General features: G+C 48.8%; 1 protein-coding gene across 1 annotated transcript in view; it reads right to left on the bottom strand.

Annotated features, from left to right (window-relative positions):
- Positions 1-26718, bottom strand: part of TNFRSF21 (TNF receptor superfamily member 21) — a 61329-nt gene extending 34611 nt beyond the window's left edge. Inside the window, 1 exon segment of the mRNA XM_075341608.1 lies at positions 26447-26718. Coding sequence (XP_075197723.1) covers positions 26447-26518 — 72 coding nt within the window. The 5' untranslated portion in view covers positions 26519-26718.
- Between the last annotated feature and the right edge of the window lie 485 nt (positions 26719-27203).

The following is a 27203-nucleotide window of genomic DNA, read 5'->3' as shown; positions in this document are numbered from 1 at the left end:
CATAGGGATACAGCCAGCCAGGAGGGGCATAGGGATACAGCCAGCCAGGAGGGGCATAGGGATACAGTCAGCCAGGAGGGGCATAGAGATACAGCCAGCCAGGAGGGGCATAGGGATACAGCCAGCCAGGAGGAGCATAGGGATACAGCCAGCCAGGAGGGGCATAGGGATACAGCCAGCCAGGAGGGGTATATGGATACAGCCAGCCAGGGGGGCCATAGGGATACAGTGGAGCACTATGCATCTTGCCTTAGCGACACTTTAGACATATTAGGATCACTCTGTGGCCACCAACAAAATGGCTCCGCACTGATCTTAACCTTCATCTTCCCTAATCCTGTTGGAAACACCCATATTGGGAGAGGGAGCTGTGACATCATACACAGGAGAGCAAACTCCTCCCACTTTCACTGCAGCTGTAATGTGAGCTACTTCTACAGCAGGATTCAGCAGCTGCTCCCTCTAGTGTTTAACAGTGGAAAATATCAAACTTGATTTTTTTTTATATTTTTTCACAATTAAAAACAAATTATTTTCTTTAAACATAACATTAATAGGTTATATTTTTTCAGTTATTGAAAACAAAAAAATTTTTTGGACGACACCATCCCTTTAAGTTATTTTTGTCATCGTCCGTCTATACAGTTATCTATAGACTCAAAACACCATGCTATCAGAGCCTTATTTATTACCACATCCTGCACGTTTTCATCACATCTATACGTCCTCGGCCAACCAACAACAAATTAGATGTTGATGTAGAACAAAACCCAACGTCCGATAACTGATTGGCCGGAGCATCCATTATTTTCCCTATGCTACCTTTCTCTACACACCTATAATGATGCTTTGCTTTGGGTCTTGGAAATATTCTCATGTTAGCAATTTAGGGGCTCTCTGATCCTTTAGATCCAAGCTTCCTGATTACCAAGGGTGGTGTGCTCCTGAAAACTGATAATCGATCTGGAACCCCGCTCGCCCCCGCGCAACAGGTGGCTCCCCGCTCGCACCGCGCAAACAGGTGGCTCCCCGCTCGCCCCACGCAACAGGTTGCTTCCCGCTCACCGCGCGCAACAAGTGGCTGCCCGCTCGCCCCGCGCAAAAAGGTGGCTCCCCGCTCGCACCGTGGAACAGGTGGCTCCCCGCTCGCCCCGTGGAACAGGTGGCTCCCAGCTCGCCCCGCTCAACAGGTGGCTCCCCGCTCAACAGGTGGCTCCCCGCTCAACAGGTGGCTCCCCGCTCAACAGGTGGCTCCCCGCTCAACAGGTGGCTCCCCGCTCAACAGGTGGCTCCCCGCTCAACAGGTGGCTCCCGCACAACAGGTGGCTCCCCGCACAACAGGTGGCTCCCCGCACAACAGGTGGCTCCCCGCTCAACAGGTGGCTTCCTACTCTACCAGCAGTAAATCTGCGTTTGTATTCCACCTGCGCTGGATCTGGATGCCTAGTCTACATGTCGGTCACATCTCCGGGTAGGGCCCAGGAAGGTTTCTTTTTTAGTTTCTGTTAAGTAAATGATCATGTAATTGTCAGTAGTAGAACATGGAAATAAATCATTAGATAGGAGCTGTTTAGTTTATGATTAAGAGACATGAATAACCCCGTAGATTTTCCAGAAATGCCGCGTCACCAGCTTTATCTGTGGTAATTTCCTATTGTTTACTGGCAGCAGCAGCGGTGACCTCACGGTGTAGTTACAGGAACCTTGTGAATGAGTAGCTGACGCATTCCTGGAGGATGACGAGCCAGAATGAGACAATAATAAAGGAATTCTCAGTAATAAAGTCCGGAGATCCCGGAAATAACAAGAATCTTCCTGGACCTCAAAGTCCCCAACGCTGCACTTTACTCCAGAAGATGCATCACAATTTGGGCAACAAAAAAGATTGAAAAGATAGGGACATATTTTTTTTTTTACATGTAAATGATTTTTTTTCAAATGCTCATGGTGAAATTTACTTAATATAACAAAAAGTTTCAGTCTGTGATCTTCATTCCCTCATATAGTTTTAGACGCTCTGATTCTCAATTTGCAGACAAATCCAAAATTTCTGACTTTTGTTCTTGTGGGAGTTTCTCTCCCAGTAATATAGGCTGGATGGCAGCTCTGCGTATGTCTTCTATGCTGTTCATGTGCTTTGCTCCTTATTTACAGCTGGTCTTCTCTGCCCTCCCAGAGACTGTGGATACTTTCTACCCTCTCTGCACTCTTCAGATCTGTGTATAATCCCCTCCCTGCTGCCATCACTGAAGGAAAGGGAAGAGCAGAGAGACCCCACAGAACAAGGAGAACAGAGCTAATGGAGCTGTAACTTTTTTTTTTTTTTTTAATAGAGCACTCCACTAAATAAAATTAGACAATTACAGTGAGTGCAGCTCTGGGTTATAATACATGAGGAGGTAACTCAGGATCAGTACAGAATAAGTAATGTAATGTACACCGACTGCCCCAGCAGAATAGTGAGTGCAGCTCTGGAGTATAATACAGGAGGTAACTGAGGATCTGTACAGGATAAGTAATGTAATGTACACAGTGACTGCTCCAGCAGAATAGTGAGTGCAGCTCTGGAGTATAATACAGGAGGTAACTGAGGATCTGTACAGGATAAGTAATGTAATGTATGTACACAGTGACTGCCCCAGCAGAATAGTGAGCGCAGCTCTGGAGGATAATACAGGATGTAACTCAGGATCAGTACAGGATCAGTAATGTAATGTATGTACACAGTGACTCCACCAGCAGAATAGTGAGTGCAGCTCTGGAGTATAATACAGGATGTAACTCAGGATCAGTACAGGATAAGTAATGTAATGTATGTACACAGTGACTGCACCAGCAGAATAGTGAGTGCAGCTCTGGAGTATAATACAGGAGGTAACTGAGGATCTGTACAGGATAAGTAATGTAATGTACACAGTGACTGCTCCAGCAGAATAGTGAGTGCAGCTCTGGAGTATAATACAGGAGGTAACTGAGGATCTGTACAGGATAAGTAATGTAATGTAATGTACACAGTGACTGCCCCAGCAGAATAGTGAGCGCAGCTCTGGAGGATAATACAGGATGTAACTCAGGATCAGTACAGGATCAGTAATGTAATGTATGTACACAGTGACTCCACCAGCAGAATAGTGAGTGCAGCTCTGGATATAATACAGGATGTAACTCAGGATCAGTACAGGATAAGTAATGTAATGTATGTACACAGTGACTGCACCAGCAGAATAGTGAGTGCAGCTCTGGAGGATAATACAGGATGTAACTCAGGATCAGTACAGGATCAGTAATGTAATGTATGTACACAGTGACTGCACCAGCAGAATAGTGAGTGCAGCTCTGGAGTATAATACAGGATGTAACTCAGGATCAGTACAGGATAAGTAATGTAATGTATGTACACAGTGACTGCACCAGCAGAATAGTGAGTGCAGCTCTGGAGGATAATACAGGATGTAACTCAATTATTATAGGACAAGTAATGTAATGTATTAAAGCCCCATTCCAGCGGTTTTTTTATTTGACCGCTTGAGTGGCGCTTTAAATTTAGGCCCCCGGCCCTCGGTTTTATAACCAACCTCCGACATTTCATTTCATCTTTTCTCGGCATCGCTCCGGTCCTGCGGCACCATCTTGTGACGTTAACGTTTGACTGGCTTCGAGTCAGAAATGATGTCTCAATGCAAGTCTATGAGACCCAGAAAGAGGCCAGAGAGAGACTGATAGACTTGTATTGATTTGTGACCTCCGGTGCGACCATAAAACACTGGAGCTGGTCACAAATTACAGGAGACCGGTCAGAGCGGTGGGGATGGAACATGAAGCCACCAGAGGGTGGTGGACAGGGGGCTTAGATTAATAAAGCATCACCACACTGTTTTACCACTGCAGTGGTGCTTTTCAAAGTTATTCCACTTTTTATAGGCCCTATAGGTTACTAGCACATACATAATCATACCACCACACACTTTCACATGGGTACCGCCAGCATTTCCAGGCCCGCGCCGTCCCCCTTCAGGACACGCCTAATGCAACCAGTCATTCCAGGTCTCCCAGTAAAGACAAGCTGCAAACATGAATGCTTTGTTTGGGGAGAGGTCACATAGGAACATATAGTAACTGCCTAAAAGCCATAGACATTGAAGTCTCACGAAGCACCACATCCTGTCCGCAGTACCGATACTCCTAGTGAGAAACCCGGGAGGGGGCGAGAGCGGAAGAGATTGGGGAACCGAGAGGAGACGCGAGAAGCCGAAGATGCTGAGAAATCAGAAATCTCCGCTCTCAGGGTTACCATGGAGGGAGAACGAGTAACACGAGGCGTGGAGTCATAACAGGAGTATAAAGTATGCGGCAGTATACACACAAATGGCTCGTAAAGTGACTCAACAGAGAAGAGGACTCTTCCCGGGAAAGAACCAGCTAAATACAGGAGATGCCACTCATCCGCCCAAGACAACTCGTCAGCTGGTCACATCCTAAACATTGCCTAAAATAATTGTAGACGGCATATCTCATCACGTGAGCTGGGAATGTGCCGCCGAAGATGACGGTACGGCCCGTGAGGAAGGGTGGTTAAACCACCACCAATGAACCCGGCATCCATAACGGATGGGTACCCGTTTTTTACTGAATTACGATACGATCCCCGTAAGGTCCACTGTACTACTGAGTCCAGCAAAAAAATACGGAAACCGCCAGGAAAAAAAATAAAACTTCATACGGAGTCCAAAGATCTATATTTGCCCAAAAGGGACAGAATTATGGAGTCCATTTTTTAAAGGGGAGGTCCCGGGTTCAAGAGAGGTTTCTACAGTCACTAAATTCTCAATAGAACCTTCAGTGAAGACTATGAAACTCTGGTCATCAGGTGACCGCAAGTAACCACTTGCCCAGGTAATAGAAGGGAATCCTGACAGTGAGCACATTACACACTGACACAAATAACTAGTCACAATGCCTTAAAGGGAATCTGTCAGCACGTTTTTTAAATATGGAAGTAGGGGCATGGCCGTACAGGCGTTAGACCCGACCCCCCCCCCTCCCCCTTTCAATGAAAATGATACCTTTTTTGGGGAGATCAGATGTGTCGGTCATGGGGAAGCTGGTGTAAAAGATGTATGCAAATCAGGGAAGAAGTGTACTGGGGGCGTGGAAAAAGCAGCCGGAGTGCAGTGACACGCCCCCAATGCATTGATTTGCATACAATGTTTTACACTTGATTTCTCATGATCAGCACATCAGTTACATAGCTTGAAAAAAAGCCCTAGGTCCATCTAGTTCAACCTTCCTCCTCCAATTATACATTTTGTCACCAAATCATTTATAACCAACAATGTTATATGTACTGAGGAAATCATCCAGCCCTGATATAAAAGCTGTTATAGTATCTGCCATTACCTCCTCTTGTGGTCGGCATTCCACAGTCTGACTGCTCTAACTGTAAAGAACCCTTTCCTATGAATCTGCTGGGATCATCTTTCTTCTCACAGTGAGTGCCCCCTGGTCCTTAGTATTGTCTTTGGAAGAAATAAGTCATGAGCCAGTCCTTTATATTGACCACACATGTATTTATACATATGAGAGAATGAGTTCTTAACAAAAAAAAGAAAACTATTTTTACTGACGGACAAGCGCCTACACAGCCAGATCCTACATCCATATGTAAAGGTGCCGACAGGTTCAAGATTATTCCAATTTGGAACATAGCAGGGCGAGACTATTAAAGGGGAACCCATCAGAGACACATCCTGCCCTCAGTGTAATCAAACCATGTTCACACACAGATATTGCAAATCTGGTACATAATCACTACATGATTGGCAGCAGCAGTCTGGGGCTCACACGCTAAATTTGCCATTGGTCCCCCACTAGGATTAGTCAGTGACGGAGCCAAGTCTACGCTTCCCTGTTCCCACAGAAAAGTGTTAAACAAATGGCTAGAGTTTTTCAGAGCAGAGGGTTTATAATGCATGCATAGGAGGCAAATGGGATGGAAATTTTGGCACAGACTCTGCATGAAGTCCAGAACATGTGAAAGTGAAGGATGAAGGGGGTGGGGGGGGGGCAGTGTAGTCCGGGATCATGAGAGTCGTAGTACATCGGGGAGTGTCTGAAAGCCGATACTAGAGCAAAAACCGCTGGGGAGGAAACACAGATCAGCATTTTCACACACTCCAGACCAATGTCGTCACCTCGTCCCTGTGTCAGTCATGAGCGCGACTCATGGTTCCTAATTCCACCTGACCACAAACAGTAATGCAAATATTTTTGCTCATGTGTCACTGCAAAAGTCTGGGAAAAGTGGCCCCGGCTGTATGAGAATGCATATTGGTAAAAAGGGAGATAAAAGGAGAATGAAGAAAGAAAGAAATAAAAAGAGAAAGGGGACACAGAAAAAAAAGAGAAAGGGGGACAGAAAAAAAAAGAGAAAGGGGGACAGAAAAAAAAAGAGAAAGGGGGACAGAAAAAAAAAAGAGAAAGGGGACACAAAAAAAAAAAAAGAGAAAGGGGACACAAAAAAAAAGAGAAAGGGGACAGAAAAAAAAGAGAAAGGGGACACAGAAAAAAAAGAGAAAGGGGACACAGAAAAAAAAGAGAAAGGGGACAAAAAATAGAAAGGGGACAAAAAATAGAAAGGGGACAAAAAATAGAAAGGGGACAAAAAAATAGAAAGGGGACAAAAAAATAGAAAGGGGACAAAAAAATAGAAAGGGGACAAAAAAATAGAAAGGGGACAAAAAAATAGAAAGGGGACAAAAAAATAGAAAGGGGACACAGAAAAAAAATAGAAAGGGGACACAAAAAAAATAGAAAGGGGACACAAAAAAATAGAAAGGGGACAAAGAAAAAAAAGAAAAGGGGACAGAAAAAAAAATCAAAGGGGACAAAGAAAAAAAAGAAAAGGGGACAGAAAAAAAAAAAAGAGAGAAAGGGGACACAGAAAAAAAATAGAAAGGGGACACAAAAAAAATAGAAAGGGGACAAAAAAAATAGAAAGGGGACAGAAAAAAAATAGAACGAGGACACAGCAAAAAAAAAATAGAAAGGGGACACAGCAAAAAAAAATAGAAAGGGGACACAGCAAAAAAAAAAACAGAAAGGGGACACAAAAAAAAAAATCAAAGGGGACACAAAAAAAAAATCAAAGGGGACAATGAAAAAAAAAAGAAAAGGGGACAGAAAAAAAAAAAAAAAAGAGAAAGGGGACAGAAAAAAAATAAAAGACATAAAAAGAAAAATTTGATTGGCACGGCCCTGGTCCAGTGGCCACATTAGTTGTCCGTGGCTGCCAGACTGAAGCCCTGTGATCCTCAGATTACTCTCAGTGCCTCTTCTGAGTAATGGGACAGACGTAATGTCAAGAGCAGGTGGGAAACTAAGTAGAAAAGGTGCCAGGTACACCGGCAGGTAGGGGGCTCGCAGAGCTCCTGACAACCTCCACACCCCCCCCCCCCCCCCCCACCCTACCAGTTTTACCAAAGGGGATCTATTTCTGCGGCACCACTCCAAGCCAATAACATACATGGGTGTGTAACCATCACCCCATACAGTGGGCACGGGAAATCCTCAGGAATTTGTTGATAGGCTTAAAATGTTCCGACCATAAAAACAAACAGAAGCCAACTTATAAAGCATCTTTGAATTTGCGCTACGTTCATCTAAAATTTGGCGCAACATTTGATATCGCAAAAAGTGACAAAAAAAAAAAAAAATAAAATCTTTATTGTTATACTAGAAGGTGGCCCGATTCTACGCATCGGGTATTCTAGAATTTACGTATTGTGTAGTTCATGTATGATTTTTGTTTATATATATATATATATATATATATATATATATATATATATATATATATATATATATATATATATATATAGAGATGTTGTTGTGTGTAGTTACCAAGTGTTTGTGTAGGGCGCTATACATGTTCTGGGTGTTGTCTGGGTGTGGCGGGGGGTGAGAGCGGTGTTGTATGTGTGTTGCGTGTGTTGCGTTGTTTGTGGAGCGCTGTGTGTCTGTAGCGTTGTGTGTGTGTGTTGCGCGGTTTGTGTGTGTGTGGTGTGTTTTGGGGGGAGGTATGTTTTGTGCAATGTGTGTGTTGTGCGGTATGTGCGTATATTTGTGTGTGCCGCGGTGTTTGTGTGTTGGGTGTTGTGTGTGTGCAGCGTTGTCTGTATGTGTGGGTGTCTGTGTAGGGCAGTTGTTTGTGGTTCCCAGTGTGTGTGTGTGTGTGTGGTGTGTTGTGCAGTGCGCGCGCGTGTGTGTGTGTGTGTGTGTGTGTGTGTGTGTGTGTGTGTGTGTGTGTGTGTGTGTGTGTGTGTGTGTGTGTGTGTGTGTGTGCATCAGCCTCTCTTCTCTCAGCCTACCTCTCCCAGCCTCCCTCCTCCCAGCCTCCCTCAGCATCAGCCTCCCTCTCCCAGCCTCCCCAAGCATCAGCCTCCACCAGCATCAGCCTCTCTCCTTCCAGCCTCCCCCAGCATCAGCCTCCACCAGCATCAGCCTCTCTCCTTCCAGCCTCCTCCAGCATCAGCCTCCCTCTCCCAGCCTTCCCCAGGATCAGCCTCTCTCCTCCCAGCCTCCGTCCTCCCAGCCTTCCCCAGCATCAGCTTTCCCCTCCCAGCCTCCCTCAGCATCAGCCTTCCCCAGCAACAGCCTCTCTCCTCCCAGCCTCAGCCTCTCTCCTTCCAGCCTCCCCCAGCATCAGCCTCTCTCCTTCCAGCTTCCCTCAGCATCAGCCTCCCCTTCCCAGCCTTCCCCAGGATCAGCCTCTCTCCTCCCAGCCCCCTTCCTCCCAGCCTCCCCCTCCCAGCCTCCCTCAGCATCAGCCTTCCGCTCCCAGTCTCCCCCAGCATCAGCCTCCCCATGCATCAGCCTCTCTCCTTCCAGCCTCCCCCAGCATCAGCCTCCCCTTCCCAGCCTTCCCCAGGATCAGCCTCTCTCCTCCCAGCCTCCTTCCTCCCAGCCTCCCCCTCCCAGCCTCCCTCAGCATCAGCCTTCCGCTCCCAGTCTCCCCCAGCATCAGCCTCCCCAAGCATCAGCCTCCACCAGCATCAGCCTCTCTCCTTCCAGCCTCCCTCAGCATCAGCCTCCCGTTCCCAGCCTTCCCCAGGATCATCCTCTCTCCTCCCAGCCTCCTTCCTCCCAGCCTCCCTCAGCATCAGCCTTCCCCTCCCAGTCTCCCCCAGCATCAGCCTCCCCAAGCATCAGCCTCCACCAGCATCAGCCTCCCTCGTCCCAGCCTCCCCCTCCCAGCCTCCCCCAGCATCAGCCTCTCTCCTCCCAGCCTTCCCCATGATCAGCCTCTCTGCTCCCAGCCTCCTCCAGCACGCCGTGCTCCTCTGCCGACACTCACACACCCGATCGCATCCACTCACACACACCCGATCGCATCCACTCACACACACCCGATCGCATCCACTCACACACACCCAGACACTGACGATATCGCACATACGCGCTTATACTCACAACATCCGGAGGTATCACATGCTTCTGGCCATGTGATCCTCCCGCAGGTCCTGGAAGCTAACAGCACAGTACCGCCGCCGAGAAGCAAGCGATATCCCAGGATGTTGTGAGTATGTGGATGCGATGTGATGTGTGAGTGTGATCTGATTTGTGTGTATGTGTGTGCTGTTATGTGTGTGCTGTTATGTGTCTGTATTTTCCGCCGCTGCAGGACCTTGATGTGTGGATGCGATGTGATGTGTGTGTGATGTGTGTGTGAGTGTGAGCCGGTGTACACTGGTAACTATGATACACATCGGGTAACTAAGGGACCTTAGTTACCCGATGTTTATAATGGTTACCAGCTTTCACGGCCTCCGTCAAGATCCCAGCATCGCAAGGTTATGTCTGGCGCTGCCGGGATCCTGACGGAGCCGGTGTAGAAGCAAGCGATATCCCAGCATGTTGTGATGTGTGAGGTGTGTGTGAGTGAGTGTGAGAGTGAGTGTGATCTGATGCGTGTGTGTGTACTCACCTGGGAGTCGCGGCTCCGTGTCAGTTGGGCCAGAGCGAGGGTGCATTGCGTGAGGGGGGCGGGGCCTGCAGAGAGCCGGGGAGAGAGGCCAATCCGTGTGGGGGGGCGGGGCCATGGCGAGCCCAGCGGCCAATCAGCTTTGTGTCACCGTAAGGACACAATTTCGGAGCATGACAGACAGACAGACAGACAGACAGACAGACAGACAGAATAAGGCAATTATATATATAGATAGCGCTAACATATCCCGCAGCGCTTTACATACATCAGGAACACTGTCCCCATTGGGGCTCACAATCTAAAGTCCCTATCAGTATATTTTTGAATTGTGGGAGGAAACCCACACAAACACGGGGAGAACATACAAACAACTTGCAGATGTTGTCCTTGGTGGGATTCGAACCCAGGACCCCAGCGCTGCAAGACTGCAGTGCTAACCACTGAGCCACCGTGCCGCCCGTGCTGCATCCAAACAGTCATCACTGCATCCGGAAGCATAAACTACTCCTTGCAAACCCAGAATATGAAAATCTGTGCTGACCTTCCAACATAGTAATGGTTAGAACACTGTTGTGTTGTTCCTCTGTTATTCCTCCTGGAAATGTATAAATATGTTGACCAATGGGCATTACAAGTCCCCAGTCCCTTTCAGTTCAGATCATTATGCCACTACCTGCTGACTGACTTCCCTTTTTTTTTTGTTTTTTTTTCGGGGGGGGGAGGGGGGTGGGGGTGTTGAAATAAGCCTCCTAGAGATCTGCTTGTAACATCTTCCAGCACGGCAAGGGTTAGGCACTAACAAGGAGCTGTAACTGTATCTCAGTCATTACCCAGCAGAATGGTAACGTCATCTTTCACCCAGTCAGGAGCATCAATAATATAGAAGGGAGATAAAGCTGCAAGTACGGGCAAAGTCAATTGGGTAAATGAGTGTTATCTAGTAAGAGGCCTTCAGAGCGTCGATTTATGCTTCTTTCCTGGAAATACTGCCCCTGCCCATCATTTGTAGCACCAGCCACAGTTGGGGGCCACAGTTAGTACTTTCCAAAGCTGGATGCATCATCGGGTCTCCAATATTTGAAGTGGGGGGGTAAAAAGGGTTTTCCGATCCAATTGGGTAAAAGAGCTTTGTGGTAAGAGGCCTTCAGAGCGCCGATTTATGCTTCTTTCCTGGAAATACTGCCCCTGCCCATCATTTGTAGCACCAGCCACAGTTGGGGGCCACAGTTCGTACTGCTGGATGCATCATCTGGTCCCCAATATTTGAAGTCTGAGGGTAAAAGGGGCTTCCAGATCCAATTGTCTCACATTCTCTTTTAACAGCTCTCTACCCTTGCTCTTCGTTGATCCATCATGAGTTCCATTAAATTTGTAAAATTAAAAAAAAAGGGGGCATTTGGCGCCATTGACTTCCACATTTGTAGGTTCGTCGTGCGAATGATCACTCGTCAGGTATTGTTGCACTCTTCATATTATCCCTTTAGGACCTTCCTCCCCCCTTCCCCTTGATTCTTGATTCTAATTTATTACATATTTTTTTTTCTATTAACATGCGTTTGGGGGCATGTGAGGAGTGGGACACGAACTACAGACCAGCATGGAGTCCTGGCTACGTCGATCTAGTTGCTGCATTTTTATTTTTTTTATTAGAGATGTGCTTGCTTGTCTGTACACAAATGGAAGAGGGAAGGGGTTGTAAGCGTGACATATTAGTTTGCCTCCTTGAACTCTAATGTAATTAGCCTGAAGTTGCATTCATTGTGCATCTATTGTTCCAATCTGAAGGGGGTCTCCCTGACACACAATCCTGCAGACTGGCTGGAGACTGATCTCCTTCATACTTGGAGTTACATGAAACAAATGTTTAAGGGAGTTTGTGATGTGGAGGGGTGAGGATTTGTTGCTGCGGCCAGATCCTCTTACCCATGAATGGACTGGATACACATGTTAAGGTCTGGATATCAGTCATCTGGATTTGAGGAGCTATCATAAGGACTATTACTACCAGTTGGGGCTGGCTACACGTGCTACAGTCATGATATCCATCATCTGAAGGAGTAGAAGGACTATGGTTGCTGTAAGAGTGTACGGAAGGAATAAAAATTGTTGCATCATTAACCTGATTAGGTGACTAATAACCCACGACTTCAGATCTTCACAGGGCACATGACGCATTTTCTTCAGGTTCAAGTTTTTACTTTAGCTAGGGCATTCATAGGAACCTCAGTTACAGGAATAACCACTCCATCAAAACTATGAAACTATGAATTAACACATGTGGAATGAAATACTTAACAAAAAAGTGTGAAACAACTGAAAATATGTCTTAGATTCTAGGTTCTTCAAAGTAGCCACCTTTTGCTTTGATTACTGCTTTGCACACTCTTGGCATTCTCTTGATGAGCTTCAAGAGGTAGTCACTGGAAATGGTCTTCCAACAGTCTTGAAGGAGTTCCCAGAGATGCTTAGCACTTGTTGGCCCTTTTGCCTTCACTCTGCGGTCCAGCTCACCCCAAACCATCTCGATTAGGTTCAGGTCTGGTGACTGTGGAGGCCAGGTCATCTGGCATAGCACCGCATCACTCTCCTTCTTAGTCAAATAGCCCTTACACAGCCTGGAGGTGTGTTTGGGGTCATTGTCCTGTTGAAAAATAAATGATGGTCCAACGAAACGCAAACCGGATGGAATAGCACACCGCTGCAAGATGCTGTGGTAGCCATGCTGGTTCAGTATGCCTTCAATTTTGAATAAATCCCCAACAGTGTCACCAGCAAAACACGCCCACACAATCACACCTCCTCCTCCATGCTTCACGGTGGGAACCAGCCATGTAGAGTCCATCCGTTCACCTTTTCTACAAAGACACGGTGGTTGGATCCAAAGATCTCAAATTTGGACTCATCAGACCAAAGCACAGATTTCCACTGGTCTAATGTCCATTCCTTGTGTTCTTTAGCCCAAACAAGTCTCTTCTGCTTGTTGCCTGTCCTTAGCAATGGTTTCCTAGCAGCTATTTTACCATGAAGGCCTGCTGCACAAAGTCTCCTCTTAACAGTTGTTCTACAGATGTGTCTGCTGCTAGAACTCTGTGTGGCATTGACCTGGTCTCTAATCTGAGCTGCTATTAACCTTCGATTTCTGAGGCTGGTGACTCCGATAAACTTATCCTCTGCAGCAGAGGTGACTCTTGGTCTTCCTTTCCTGGGGCGGTCCTCATGTGAGCCAGTTCCTTTGTAGCATTTGATGGTTTTTGCCACTGCACTTGGGGACACTTTCAAAGTTTTCCCAATTTTTCGGACTGACTGACCTTCATTTCTTAAAGTAAATGATGGCCACTTGTTTTTCTTTACTTAGAATTTGTATTATGGCAAGAAAAAAATAGCTAACAGTCTATTCACAACACAACTGATGGTCCCAACCCCCTTTATAAGGCAAGAAATCCCACTTATTAAACCTGACAGGGCACACCTGTGAAGTGAAAACCATTTCCGGGTGACTACCTCAGTAATCAAAGCAAAAGGTGGCTACTTTGAAGAACCTAGAATATAAGACATATTTTCAGTTGTTTCACACTATTTGTTAAGTATTTCATTCCACATGTGATAATTCATAGTTTTGATGCCTTCAAATGTGAATCTACAATTTTCATAGTCATGAAAATAAAGAAAAACTCATTGAATGAGAAGGTGTGTCCAAACTTTTGGTCTGTACTAATATATATGTGTGTGTGTGTAATTGTACAGTAGGTGAGTTGTGACATCATCTATTGTGAATGCTGGATCCTGTGCTATCTACTGTATAGCTGTAGGTGTTATAATACATGTGTCTCTACACAGTATGACATTCTGTACATTTATGCATTTCCAGTAAGAATAACAGAGGAGCAGTACAATGCAGATTTCCAACAATGTTATCACACTGGGGCCATTCACTAAAACAGACGGACATGTCAGAGATTACTTTAATGGATATTCCCATAACAAAAATGTATGACAAATCAAATTGTGTAGTATGGGGCCGCTGTGCAAGGAGCGGAAGCACACGCAGGAGCCCCTCCATTCACATCTATGGGAGCCATACACTATTTGCCATCCCTCTATTGACAGCTCATCGGGCCTAGTGTGACCGTAACTTTTTGGAGCGCCTCAATGTCACATCCTGCAGATCCTCCTCCGATTTTTTCTCTCTTGAGCACTGGACGGTCCGTGCTGAATGACGAGCCGGTCCACAAGTCTGCGGGGGCCGGGAATAATCCACATCATAACACACTCCATTGTCACCAAACAGGAATGCGTGACACGGATCACTGCGGAAGCCGGGTATCACCGCCAAGAAAACAAGCGTAAAATGCCGACGTGACTCATCCAGCTCACCCGGCACAGACGGGCACAGGGCTAGTGTCAGCGGCATCCACCCGGCACAGACGGGCACAGGGCTAGTGTCAGCGGCATCCACCCGGCACAGACGGGGCACAGGGCTAGTGTCAGCGGCATCCACCCGGCACAGACGGGCACAGGGCTAGTGTCAGCGGCATCCACCCGGCACAGACGGGCACAGGGCTAGTGTCAGCGGCATCCACCCGGCACAGACGGGCACAGGGCTAGTGTCAGCGGCATCCACCCGGCACAGACGGGCACAGGGCTAGTGTCAGCGGCATCCACCCGGCACAGACGGGCACAGGGCTAGTGTCAGCGGCATCCACCCGGCACAGACGGGCACAGGGCTAGTGTCAGCGGCATCCACCCGGCACAGACGGGCACAGGGCTAGTGTCAGCGGCATCCACCCGGCACAGACGGGCACAGGGCTAGTGTCAGCGGCATCCACCCGGCACAGACGGGCACAGGGCTAGTGTCAGCGGCATCCACCCGGCACAGACGGGCACAGGGCTAGTGCCAGCGGCATCCACCCGGCACAGACGGGCACAGGGCTAGTGTCAGCGGCATCCGGCTACTGCTGGGAAATGCCACGGCAGAGCAATTCCTGTCCCGACAGCAACATCCACACATCGCACACAACTGCTATAAATAATGAAGGATACGGCGAAATCTCCGAGGTGCAATACCGAACATGGAAGCCCATCATAAGGCACAATGCCACCTGCTTTGGAGGCAGAAGTGGCCCCCTTATCGCTTTGGCCCCCGTGAGACTGCACAGATTGCACCACCGATATGTCTGTTCCTGCTTAAAGGGAACCTGTCACCAGATTTGATAACTATAAGCTGCGGCCACCACCACCGGGCTCTTATATACAACAATCTAACACTGTATATACAAGCCCAGGCCGCTGTGTAGAACGTAAAAAACACTTTATAATACTCACCTGAGGGGCGGTGCTGTGGAGACTGGTCAGGTGAGTGTCTCCGTTCTCCGGTACCGATGCCTCCTCTTTTGGCCATCTTTGTCCTCCTCCTTCTGAAGCTTGGGTGTATGGTGCGTCCTACGTCATCCACACTAGCTGACACTGGGGTCTTGTGCAGGCGCACTTTGATCTGCCCTGATCGGGGCAGATCAAGTATTGTAGTGCACCTGCGCGGGACCTCAATGCCAGAAAGTGTGCATGACGTAGGAAGCGTCAGGCAACCAGGCTTCAGAAGAAGGAGGACAAAGATGGCCGAAAGAGGAGGCGCTGGTACTGGAGAACGGAGACACCCATCTGACCCATCTGCACTGCACCGACCCCTTAGGTGAGTATTATAAAGTGATTTATTGATTCTACACAGCGGCCTGGGCTCTTATATACAGTACTAGCTGTAGTACCCGGCGTTGCCCGGGATAGTAACTGTCTCTTTCCCTGTCTGTCTCTTTCCAGGTCTGCCTGTTTCTATCTCTCTCTGCTTCTTTCCCCTTCTGTCTCCCAGTCTCTGTTCCTGTCTTTTTCAGTGTGTCTTTGTCCATCTCTTTTCCCTCTCTGTGTCTCTTTCCCAGTCTGTCTCTCTGTCTCTATCGCTGTCTTACCCTGTCTGTCTCTTGCTATCCGGCTCCCCACCGACATCTTATTACCGCACACATAAGCTTCTTATACTAACATTTTCCTTTGTTCCTATAGCAACCAATCACAGCTGCTATTAAAGACCTGTAGTTCCAGGCTCCATTCACTCTAATGGAGGCAGATATTTAATTGGAGAGTAACTGTAAAGCGTGGGGTTAAATTTTCCTGTCAAAACAGTCTACGACGGTCCCTGGGTCACATGAGGCAACTGTACAAAATTTCGTGATTGTAAATGCGACAGTGCGGATTCCTTTAGTGGGCGCACACACACACACACACACACACACACAGCTTTATATATTAGATGTTATAATGCTGTATATAAGAGCCGGTGGTGGTCGCCGCAGCTTATAGTCGGTGAATTCCACATCCTCCATTATCAGATCAAATTATCGGTGCAATTTAATGCTTATTAACACTTGTTTACAGATTGTTGCCTAGGAGACTGACCACTGTTACTATCTAGTGTGTAAACACCACCAAACCTGGCCAGGATTAAGAGGCGACAGCAGCAAAACAGCGCTTACAAGCTCAATAGAAAAACAGCTGATTAGCACTGCCCATGTTCTATTTTCTAGCATTGGTGGTCGGTCTCCAAGACAACCAGCTGTAAACAAAAGACCAATGTTAATATCTTAAGAACGGCCGTAAATTGCAAGTGGATCGTTTTTACAACACATATCAGGGGATTCTGTGAACCACGTTGTGGGTATCGGTTATCGTGTGGACAGGACGGGTGCTATGTGCAGATTATGGTAAAACCCTTTCATGTTGCCCGATCATTCAGTCCTAAACTGGGGCAACATAACCTTATAACAAACCATATTTTATATAATTATATATATATATATATATAATACACATTAAATATATAAAATATAGATATATAATATATATAAAAAAATTATATATATATATATATATATATATATATATATATATATATATATATATATATATATATTTCATTCAATGTTAAAATCACATGCAAAAAGTGGAAGCCGCTTATATGTTATGGGCGGCCGACCTCCAATTTTCGGAAGCCACAGTGGTTGACTTGTTCTTTTTCTGGACGCCCACACAATCCCCTATAATGATCAGCACGTGCTCACCACCGTGTCATAGAAGACCGGTCACCATAAAAAGGCCTTTGTTTTCTGCTCCTCTCCATTCCCGTTCTGTCCGCCTCTTTTCTTAATTGAAAATGCAGTCTTGTTTGCCTTGTGGGCGGAGTCGCTCACTGAGAAGAGTTTAGAGCCACACCCACTTGGCTAATAAGACTAGATTTATATACTGAGATGGGAAGGGCACATCTCAGGGATAGAAATGAAAAACTGTCACCAGATTCAGGAGAACAGCGGCACTAGACAAAAATGACAAATTTAAAGCAAGTGACAGGTCCTCTAAGAAATGTGTGAAGTCTTAAGGACATGTGAATTACTGTATTTTTCGGATTATAAGACGCACTTTTCTTCCCAAAAATTTTGGAGGAAAACTGAGGGGTGCATCTGAAAGCATGAATGCAGCGTACTGGGGGTAGGGGAGAGGGGTCACTGGAGGCAGGGGTAATGCTATGCGGTGTGCTGCGGGCACTGCTCTGTCCTGGGACTGTTGGCGCAGCACTGCTCTGTGTGGTGCTGCTCTGTGCCGAGACTGTGGGCGCGGCGCTGCTCTGTGCCGGGACTGTGGCCGCAGCACTGCTCTGTGTGGCGCTGCTTTGTCCCGGGACTGTGGGCGCAGGGCTGCTCTGTGTGGCGCTGCTTTGCCCCGGGACTGTGGGCGCAGGGCTGCTCTGTGTGGCGCTGCTTTGTCCCGGGACTGTTGGCGCAGCGCTGCTTTGTGTGGCGCTGCTTTGTCCCGGGACTGTGGGCGCAGGGCTGCTCTGTGTGGCGCTGCTTTGTCCCGGGACTGTTGGCGCAGGGCTGCTCTGTGTGGCGCTGCTTTGTCCCGGGACTGTGGGCGCAGGGCTGCTCTGTGTGGCGCTGCTTTGTCCCGGGACTGTGGGCGCAGGGGCTGCTCTGTGCCGGGGCAGCTGTGGGTGGTGAGGCACGGTCCATTCTTAAAATGTCAGCAATGAGGAATTCAAATAATGGTGCCCAGAGTCGGTGCATGCACAGGTGGAGCTCTTGGCTGAAGCTCTCATCTGCGCACGCACCGACTCCGGACGCCATTTTTTTTACACCTGCACCATCGATATCTTCAGACAGGACCATGCCGCACAGAGCAGAGCTGCACAGCAGTGAGTATCTTCGGCCTCCCTCTGCACCACCCGCAGCATCGCCGTACTCCAGCACCGCCCCTGCCTCCTGTGACCCCGGCTGCTGCCACCGCCGCCCCCTCCCCGGTAAGACACCACCGGGTTATAAAACGGACCCAATATTTTTTTTTTTCCTCTAAATATGGGGTGCATCATATAATCCAGCGCTTCTTATAAAACGAAAAATACAGCATCTCTCTCCTGGAAGGTAAGACATCTCTTTCATGCCTGATACTTTTTGGAGGTACACGTTAATGCCCGACCCTCGAAACATGAGCGGAGACACACCGATCCTTGCACCCAATTCCAGGTGGCACCCCCTGTCCATCCTCCATTGTCCCGGGTCAGGGCTCTATAGTCCTCGGTCCGTCAGATCTTCGTTTCGGCTGATCCTTCTGCCCATTATCCGCAGAGTGATTGAGACAAGTTCAGAATCAATGTCAATAAGATGAACAATTTTATGAATTGCAGCTCATTGATCGCTGGAAAAACCGTCAAGATTAGAGATGTCAAGACAAGGTTGTCTTATGCGGCTTCAGTAAAAGCAAAGAAGAAAAAAAAACAAAAAACGGAAGACAGACGTAAGGGGACAGCGTTCCTTTTAATTAGATTACACTCCTACAGGAACGCCCGGGCCAATGCTTATAACCGAGGTATCACTCAAGTTCCATCAAGAAATCGTGGCCAGATCGTGACCGCCGCTTCCTTCTGGCCTATTGACCTATACTCCAAACTTTGCCGCATAGACCGTGACACATTGATCAGAGTCATCTCATTATTATTGGAGGCTGGCCAAGGTAAAGTGACCCTCCAACTCAAACCTTCATTTCCCAAGGTTAGTCACCAGACTCGTTGCCTTCTGTTCTGTTGTTGCCTCTTTGTTTCTTCAGTGGCCTTATTCGCCTTTACTGCAGAGACAACGGGGGGGGGGGGGATTGTGGGGGGCATTGTAGAAAGTGTGATCTGAGCCTACCCTGATTTTTTTCTGCAGAGGGATGGCAATAACACCATTGTCGCTTGTCTATCCTACAACGTTGAAAATCTTAATTACTCACCGGTAATGGGATTTTCAATAGCCCATGACAGCACCACATGAGAGATAGGTTCCGCCCACATCAGGACAGGAAACCCACTGATAAAAAGGCGGTACCTCTCCTCCACATCAGTAGGTTTTCAGAGCCAGAGAGGACCAACAAAACACAATAAACAGATTAATCACACCACCACCCAAGGAAAACACCAATAACACTAACACTCCCCGAAGGGTGCCCACAACCAGTGAATAGGGGGGGAACTAAGGGTGCTGTCATGGGCTATTGAAAATCCCATTACCGGTGAGTAATTAAGATTTTTCCCTGCCGCCCATGACAGCACCACATGAGAGATTTATATAGACCAACCACCTTAGGGAGGGACCACCGCTTGTAAGACCCGTCTCCCAAAGGAAAGGTCAGTTGTGGAGGACAAGTCCAGCCTATAGTGCCGAAAGAAAGTCCCAGGAGACGACCAAGTAGCCGCCCGACAGATCTGGTCAAGAGAGGCATCCGCCCTCTCCGCCCAAGACGTAGACACCGCTCTAGTGGAGTGCGCCCTTATGCCCGGAGGAGGAGTGGCGTCTTTAGCCGAGTACGCCAAACCGATGGCATCCCTGACCCATCTGGCCAAGGTAGCTTTAGAAGCCCCACGCCCCTTGGACTGCCCCTGAAAAGTGACAAACAGGACCTGAGACTTCCTCCATTCCCTAGTCCTATCTAGGTACGTGACTAAGGCCCTCCGGACATCCAAAGTGTGTAACCTAGCCTCCGTCTCGTTCCGAGGGGGGTCACAGAGGGAAGGGAGCACGATCTCCTGGGACCTATGAAAAGGCGTAGAAACCTTGGGCAAGTAGAAAGGATCAGTTCGCAACACTACCCTATCATCCAGAATCTGGGTATAAGGGTGAACCACAGACAAGGCTTGGAGATCCCCCACCCGCCTGGCCGAGGTGAGCGCGACGAGGAGAAAAACCTTAAGGGACAGTAGTTTGTCTCGTTACATGGGCGCCGCCATCTTGGATCCAAGTGCGCATGCGCACACCAGTCACTGCCTGGTCGCAGTGCGCACGTCACCAGGAAATCGCGTCACATCCGGCCGGCATTGCGCACGTCACCAGGGAGCGTCCTGTTCACTCCAGCGTGCTGCACAGCAGGGACAAGCCTTCCAGCGGCCGCCGTGAGTGCGCACATCCCTGGAGCGACGCCGGGCCGAGCTCCCGCTCCAGGCCCGCGCCTCACCGCCGCAGAGGTCTGAGACCGAGGGGGGGTGCATCCAGGCCCGAGCACCGGCTTCAGGTAATCACCAGGCTTCCACACCGGGTCGGACCTGGGACAGCAATGGGTTGTCCATACCAGGACAGGAAACCAAACTGATGTGGAGGAGAGGTACCGCCTTTTTATCAGTGGGTTTCCTGTCCTGATGTGGGCGGAACCTATCTCTCATGTGGTGCTGTCATGGGCGGCAGGGAAAAATAGAGGTGTGCTTCGGGCTTTCCCCAGTGCTCCCCCCAGTCCTTCGCAGTGGCCATTTTGAAGTAAAGGCGACTACGGCAACCAAAGAGGCAACAAAAGCAGAACAGAGGACACCAGATCTAGTGGCTAAACATGGGAAATATAAAGTCACATCTAGGTTCTACTTGGAGAATCATTTTAACTTGCCCACCCTCAAATGATAATGAGATGTCTCTGCTCAGCATGTCACAGTCTATTCTGCAAAGTCAACAATATTTTTTTGGCCAGAGTTAAAAAAAATTTTGGATAGTAAGAAAAAGGACACCAACGCCCATATCGGCATCCCCGTGTTTCTCCTGCCCCCCCAGCAGGGACATGGATCTCTCAAATGCCCGGTTGCCCTGCAGTGCCTGTCTTGTGCTTGGTTCATGCTGCGATCTTCTGGGGCCTGCATGCACCACACAAGCTTCCTGGGAATGCTTGTAGGGTGCGCAAGCGGCCACGACCCTTTTATTAGGAAGCGCCTCTCAGGTCAGCAGAGAGGTTCCCAGTATTTAAGGCACCTTCCCCTTTAGGAAGTGCCTGGGCAATGAGTTAGTTAATTGCTAGTCCTCAGGTCTTCGGTGTTGCTGTCACTGCTGCTGATTTGCGTTTGTGTTTCAGTGAACTTCTAATCTGCTGCTCCTACAACCATCCACATCGGCCAGCTACCACTGTACCCGCTGCCGTAAGTATCCTGAAAGGCTGCCGGTGTTGTATCCATCCATACCAGCTGAATCCAGGGCACCGGCCTGTGTGTCCGTACCCCTGGGGCCAGTCATCGCAGCATCAGTCTTCCCGAGTGGCACCCGGTCTCACACCTGCAGTGCGACACCCTCACCATAAGGCTATGTGTCCACGGTAGAATGTTGCTGTGGATTTTTCTGCATGAAAATCCGCGGCTTTCCCACAAAATCCGCACCTTTTCAAAAGGTGTGGATTTGCCGCGGATTTACCGCGTATTTTGGTGCGGATTTTTTTTTTTTTTCCCTCAATTCTGAAGCCAAAATCCAGCTCAAAATCCGCAACAATAATTGACATGTTGCAGATTTTTCAGGATCAAAATCCGCACCAAATCCGCCGCAGAAAAATCCGCAGCATGGGCACAGCATTTCCAAAAAGCCATAGAAATGGCTGGGAAGTGCCGCTGCTGCAGATTTTCGGGAAATCCGCGGCTTTTCCACGAGAAATCCGCGGCAAAATCCGCGCATTTTCCGCAGCGTGGGCACATAGCCTAAGAGGCTCTGGGGAAAACCAGGTGTGGTTCCGTAGTCAAGCCCCTCTAGGTATTGTGTGTGCTGTAGCCCAGTGGGTCCACTAACCTCTTGCTCGTCCTGACATGTAGCTACACTACATAAGCCCCCTTTTACGTTGATTCCTACGGGCCTTAAAGTGGTATGACAGTACCATATACCAGAGATGTTGCCCTAATCTTACACCCCAATAAATCAGCGCAGCCGCACCACCGCGCAATGCAACACACAATTCCCCTCCACAACAAACAGTCGGTAAAAATAGAAAAATGGCCGTCGGGCAGCGAGACCGAGCGTTTATGGTCACATCAAGAACACAAGAGTATAAAAAATATCAACGTTAAATATATAAAATTAATGACCCTTTACAGAGTAACCAGAAGGAAGGTTAAGGAGCCATGTGGGGGGCGCGTACGCCTGACAATGATCCTAATGTGACCCAAAACGTCACGCAGATGTGTCCTCGCCAACATCCACCACCAGTGACCGGCTCCTAAAAGCAAAAATACCAACGAAAGCAGAAGCGCAGCTCGGCGTGTCAGTGTCTGCACAGCGCTGTGCCCCTATGTATAGAAACGCAATGTAAGAGCCGGGCTCGGGGCTCCAGATCCTGGCCGGAGACGCTCTGCATGACGGATCTGAGGATTATACACACCGACACTATAGGGATTACACCGGTGTTATTGGATTACAATAAGCCATAAACAATATTCTGCACTCTGTGCAGTTTGCAGGCACGAAACGTACATGAAGGAAGGTGACCGGGACGTCAAGTGTTCTGTGTACAACGGCTCCTACATGACATCACTATATAATGACCGGGGAAGAACAACATGGCGGCCACTCTATGCCACACTGTGTCATGGGAGAGCAATACAGTGAAGAGCCACGCCTGATCATAATACATCTATAGGATTAACCGACATAAAAAGGTGCAGTCACTGTGTACATACATTACTGATCCTGAGTTACCTCCTGTATTATACTCCAGAGCTGCACTCACTATTCTGCTGGTGAAGTCACTGTGTACATACATTACATTACTGATCCCGAGTTACCTCCTGTATTATACTCCAGAGCTGCACTCACTATTCTGCTGGTGCAGTCACTGTGTACATACATTACTGATCCTGAGTTACCTCCTGTATTATACTCCAGAGCTGCACTCACTATTCTGCTGGTGCAGTCACTGTGTACATACATTACTGATCCTGAGTTACCTCCTGTGTTATTCTCCAGAGCTGCACTCACTATTCTGCTGGTGCAGTCACTGTGTACATACATTACATTACTGATCCTGAGTTACACCCTGTATTATACCCCAGAGCTGCACTCACTATTCTGTATTTTATGTATTCTGCTCAGTCACTGTGTACATCCATTTCTTCCCATACACAGCACCGCTCCGGTACCAGTTAGTGCTGACTGATTGCACAGATACCGGCGGTGCTGTCCGGCTTCAGCCTTCGGTTCGGTCTGATAAAGACTCATTGCCGGTGTCCAATAGCACGCTGAAAAATGTACTGCCCAGAGCAGCCAATCACAGTGCAGCTTTAATTTGTCAAGGAGTTTTCGAAAACGTATATCTTCGCAGTGATTGGTTGCTATGGACAACAAAGGTACAGTAGGTTCTTTTACACAATCCATAACTCAGCCCCATTGTTGGTGTTGCCCATAGCAACCAGTCACTTTAGCGCCAATATGTATCCAAAAATAAAAGCTGGCCTCTGACTGGCCAATACCCGCCCCTGTCATAGTCGCACCTTAAGCATCCTCCGTAACAGAGGGATTATATTCTGGATGTAAAGAATCCTGGTGCCCATTACATTAAAGTACGACCACCAGTCTGCAGCGCCCATCGGGCACACACAGGAGAACCGTAAAGTACAGAACTTGTGAGGCACCTGGAGCCTCCTACCTCAAGACCACATGGTCAGAAATCAACACTCACACACCACTGCTGCAGAACCTCTTGGAATTCCCATACACTGCCGCAGAACCTCTTGGAATTCCCATACACTGCCGCAGAACCTCTTGGAATTCCCATACACTGCCGCAGAACCTCTTGGAATTCCCATACACTGCCGCAGAACCTCTTGGAATTCCCATACACTGCCGCAGAACCTCTTGGAATTCCCATACACTGCCGCAGAACCTCTTGGAATTCCCATACACTGCCGCAGAACCTCTTGGAATTCCCATACACTGCCGCAGAACCTCTTGGAATTCCCATACACTGCCGCAGAACCGCTTGGAATTCCCATACACTGCCGCAGAACCGCTTGGAATTCCCATACACTGCCGCAGAACCGCTTGGAATTCCCATACACTGCCGCAGAACCGCTTGGAATTCCCATACACTGCCGCAGAACCGCTTGGAATTCCCATACACTGCCGCAGAACCGCTTGGAATTCCCATACACTGCCGCAGAACCGCTTGGAATTCCCATACACTGCCGCAGAACCGCTTGGAATTCCCATACACTGCCGCAGAACCGCTTGGAATTCCCATACACTGCCGCAGAACCTCTTGGAATTCCCATACACTGCCGCAGAACCTCTTGGAATTCCCATACACTGCCGCAGAACCTCTTGGAATTCCCATACACTGCCGCAGAACCTCTTGGAATTCCCATACACTGCCGCAGAACCTCTTGGAATTCCCATACACTGCCGCAGAACCTCTTGGAATTCCCATACACTGCCGCAGAACCTCTTGGAATTCCCATACACTGCCGCAGAACCTCTTGGAATTCCCATACACTGCCGCAGAACCTCTTGGAATTCCCATACACTGCCGCAGAACCTCTTGGAATTCCCATACACTGCCGCAGAACCTCTTGGAATTCCCATACACTGCCGCAGAACCTCTTGGAATTCCCATACACTGCCGCAGAACCTCTTGGAATTCCCATACACTGCCGCAGAACCTCTTGGAATTCCCATACACTGCCGCAGAACCTCTGGGAATTCCCATACACTGCCGCAGAACCTCTGGGAATTCCCATACACTGCCGCAGAACCTCTGGGAATTCCCATACACTGCCGCAGAACCTCTTGGAATTCCCATACACTGCCGCAGAACCTCTTGGAATTCCCATACACTGCCGTAGAACCTCTTGGAATTCCCATACACTGCCGCAGAACCTCTTGGAATTCCCATACACTGCCGCAGAACCTCTTGGAATTCCCATACACTGCCGCAGAACCTCTGGGAATTCCCATACACTGCCGCAGAACCTCTGGGAATTCCCATACACTGCCGCAGAACCTCTTGGAATTCCAATACACTGCCGCAGAACCTCTTGGAATTCCCATACACTGCCGTAGAACCTCTTGGAATTCCCATACACTGCCGCAGAACCTCTTGGAATTCCCATACACTGCCGCAGAACCTCTTGGAATTCCCATACACTGCCGCAGAACCTCTTGGAATTCCCATACACTGCCGCAGAACCTCTTGGAATTCCCATACACTGCCGCAGAACCTCTTGGAATTCCCATACACTGCCGCAGAACCTCTTGGAATTCCCATACACTGCCGCAGAACCTCTTGGAATTCCCATACACTGCCGCAGAACCTCTTGGAATTCCCATACACTGCCGCAGAACCTCTTGGAATTCCCATACACTGCCGCAGAACCGCTTGGAATTCCCATACACTGCCGCAGAACCGCTTGGAATTCCCATACACTGCCGTAGAACCTCTTGGAATTCCCATACACTGCCGCAGAACCTCTGGGAATTCCCATACACTGCCGCAGAACCTCTGGGAATTCCCATACACTGCCGCAGAACCTCTTGGAATTCCCATACACTGCCGTAGAACCTCTTGGAATTCCCATACACTGCCGCAGAACCTCTTGGAATTCCCATACACTGCCGCAGAACCTCTTGGGATTCCCATACACTGCCGCAGAACCTCTTGGGATTCCCATACACTGCCGCAGAACCTCTTGGGATTCCCATACACTGCCGCAGAACCTCTTGGAATTCTCATACACTGCCGCAGAACCTCTTGGAATTCTCATACACTGCTGCAGAACCTCTTGGAATTCTCATACACTGCTGCAGAACCTCTTGGAATTCTCATACACTGCTGCAGAACCTCTTGGGATTCCCATACACTGCCGCAGAACCTCTTGGGATTCCCATACACTGCCGCAGAACCTCTTGGAATGCTCATACCCTGCCGCAGAACCTCTTGGAATCCTCATACACTTCTGCAGAACGTCTCACGGGCCAAATAAACTGCTGCAGAACCTCTTAGAATAGCCATGTCATTCATTCAAATCGCAGTACCACACAGCTCTGCAGGGAGAGTCGCCACAAAGAGGCTCTGCAGCATCGGCAGCTATAGGTGATGGGTGAGGACCAGCTGCAGCGTGTGATGGCCGGCCCTGCCTGATGGCACACAATGGAGGCGGCCGGTACTTACAGCCAGGAGGCAGACGCCCGCAGCCGCAGATGTCCGGGTGCCGCAGCCCTTCCTCTCCCCGGTGCCCCCCATGTCCCGGCAGTGTGGGGGTTAGCTCATGCTCCGTGCAGGTCTCAGCAGTATCCTGGCTGCGTACAGGGACGCCTGAGCTCCGGCGGGGCAGGCTGGCTGCGGGGCAGGACGGCACAGGGACCGGCGGCCATCGCTGAGCCGGGGATAACGCTCACCGGCTGTGAGGGCAGCGGAGGAATGAGCCGGCGGTGACAGGCAGCAGGAGCCGAGCCGAGCGCCCCGCCCAGCGTGACGTCACAATGAACCTGTCACTGACTCCGCCCACAGCCGCTGCCTCTGAGTGCGGCCCATGAGCTCATCCTGACATTTCCCATTGTCAGGCTATGTTCACACGTTACTGCTTCTCACGTTTTTCTGCAGCTACCTGTTCTCTTGACAGTAAAAAAACCTGCTTTCAGAAAGTGAGTTTTGCTGCTTCCAAAAAGCTGATTTTGCTAATTTTTTTAGCTGCGTTTTTGGTGTGTCATAAAACCCCACACGATCATTGTGAAAACATACATCCGACTAATAATATCACATCAACCTCTATTTACAACACCACCTGCAGTAGATCACTCCCCAGACCCTCTATATACAGCTCCTCCTGCAGTATATCACTCCTCTGTCCCTGTATACAGCCGCATCCAGCAGTCTATCTCTACTCTCAGCCTCTGTATACAGCCGCATCCTGCAGTGTATCACTCCC

Source organism: Anomaloglossus baeobatrachus, chromosome 3 (genome assembly GCF_048569485.1).
Source record: "Anomaloglossus baeobatrachus isolate aAnoBae1 chromosome 3, aAnoBae1.hap1, whole genome shotgun sequence".
NCBI classification, from domain to species: domain Eukaryota; kingdom Metazoa; phylum Chordata; class Amphibia; order Anura; family Aromobatidae; genus Anomaloglossus; species Anomaloglossus baeobatrachus.
Note: the sequence above shows the minus strand (reverse complement) of the source record. Positions and strands in the feature narration are given on the sequence as shown.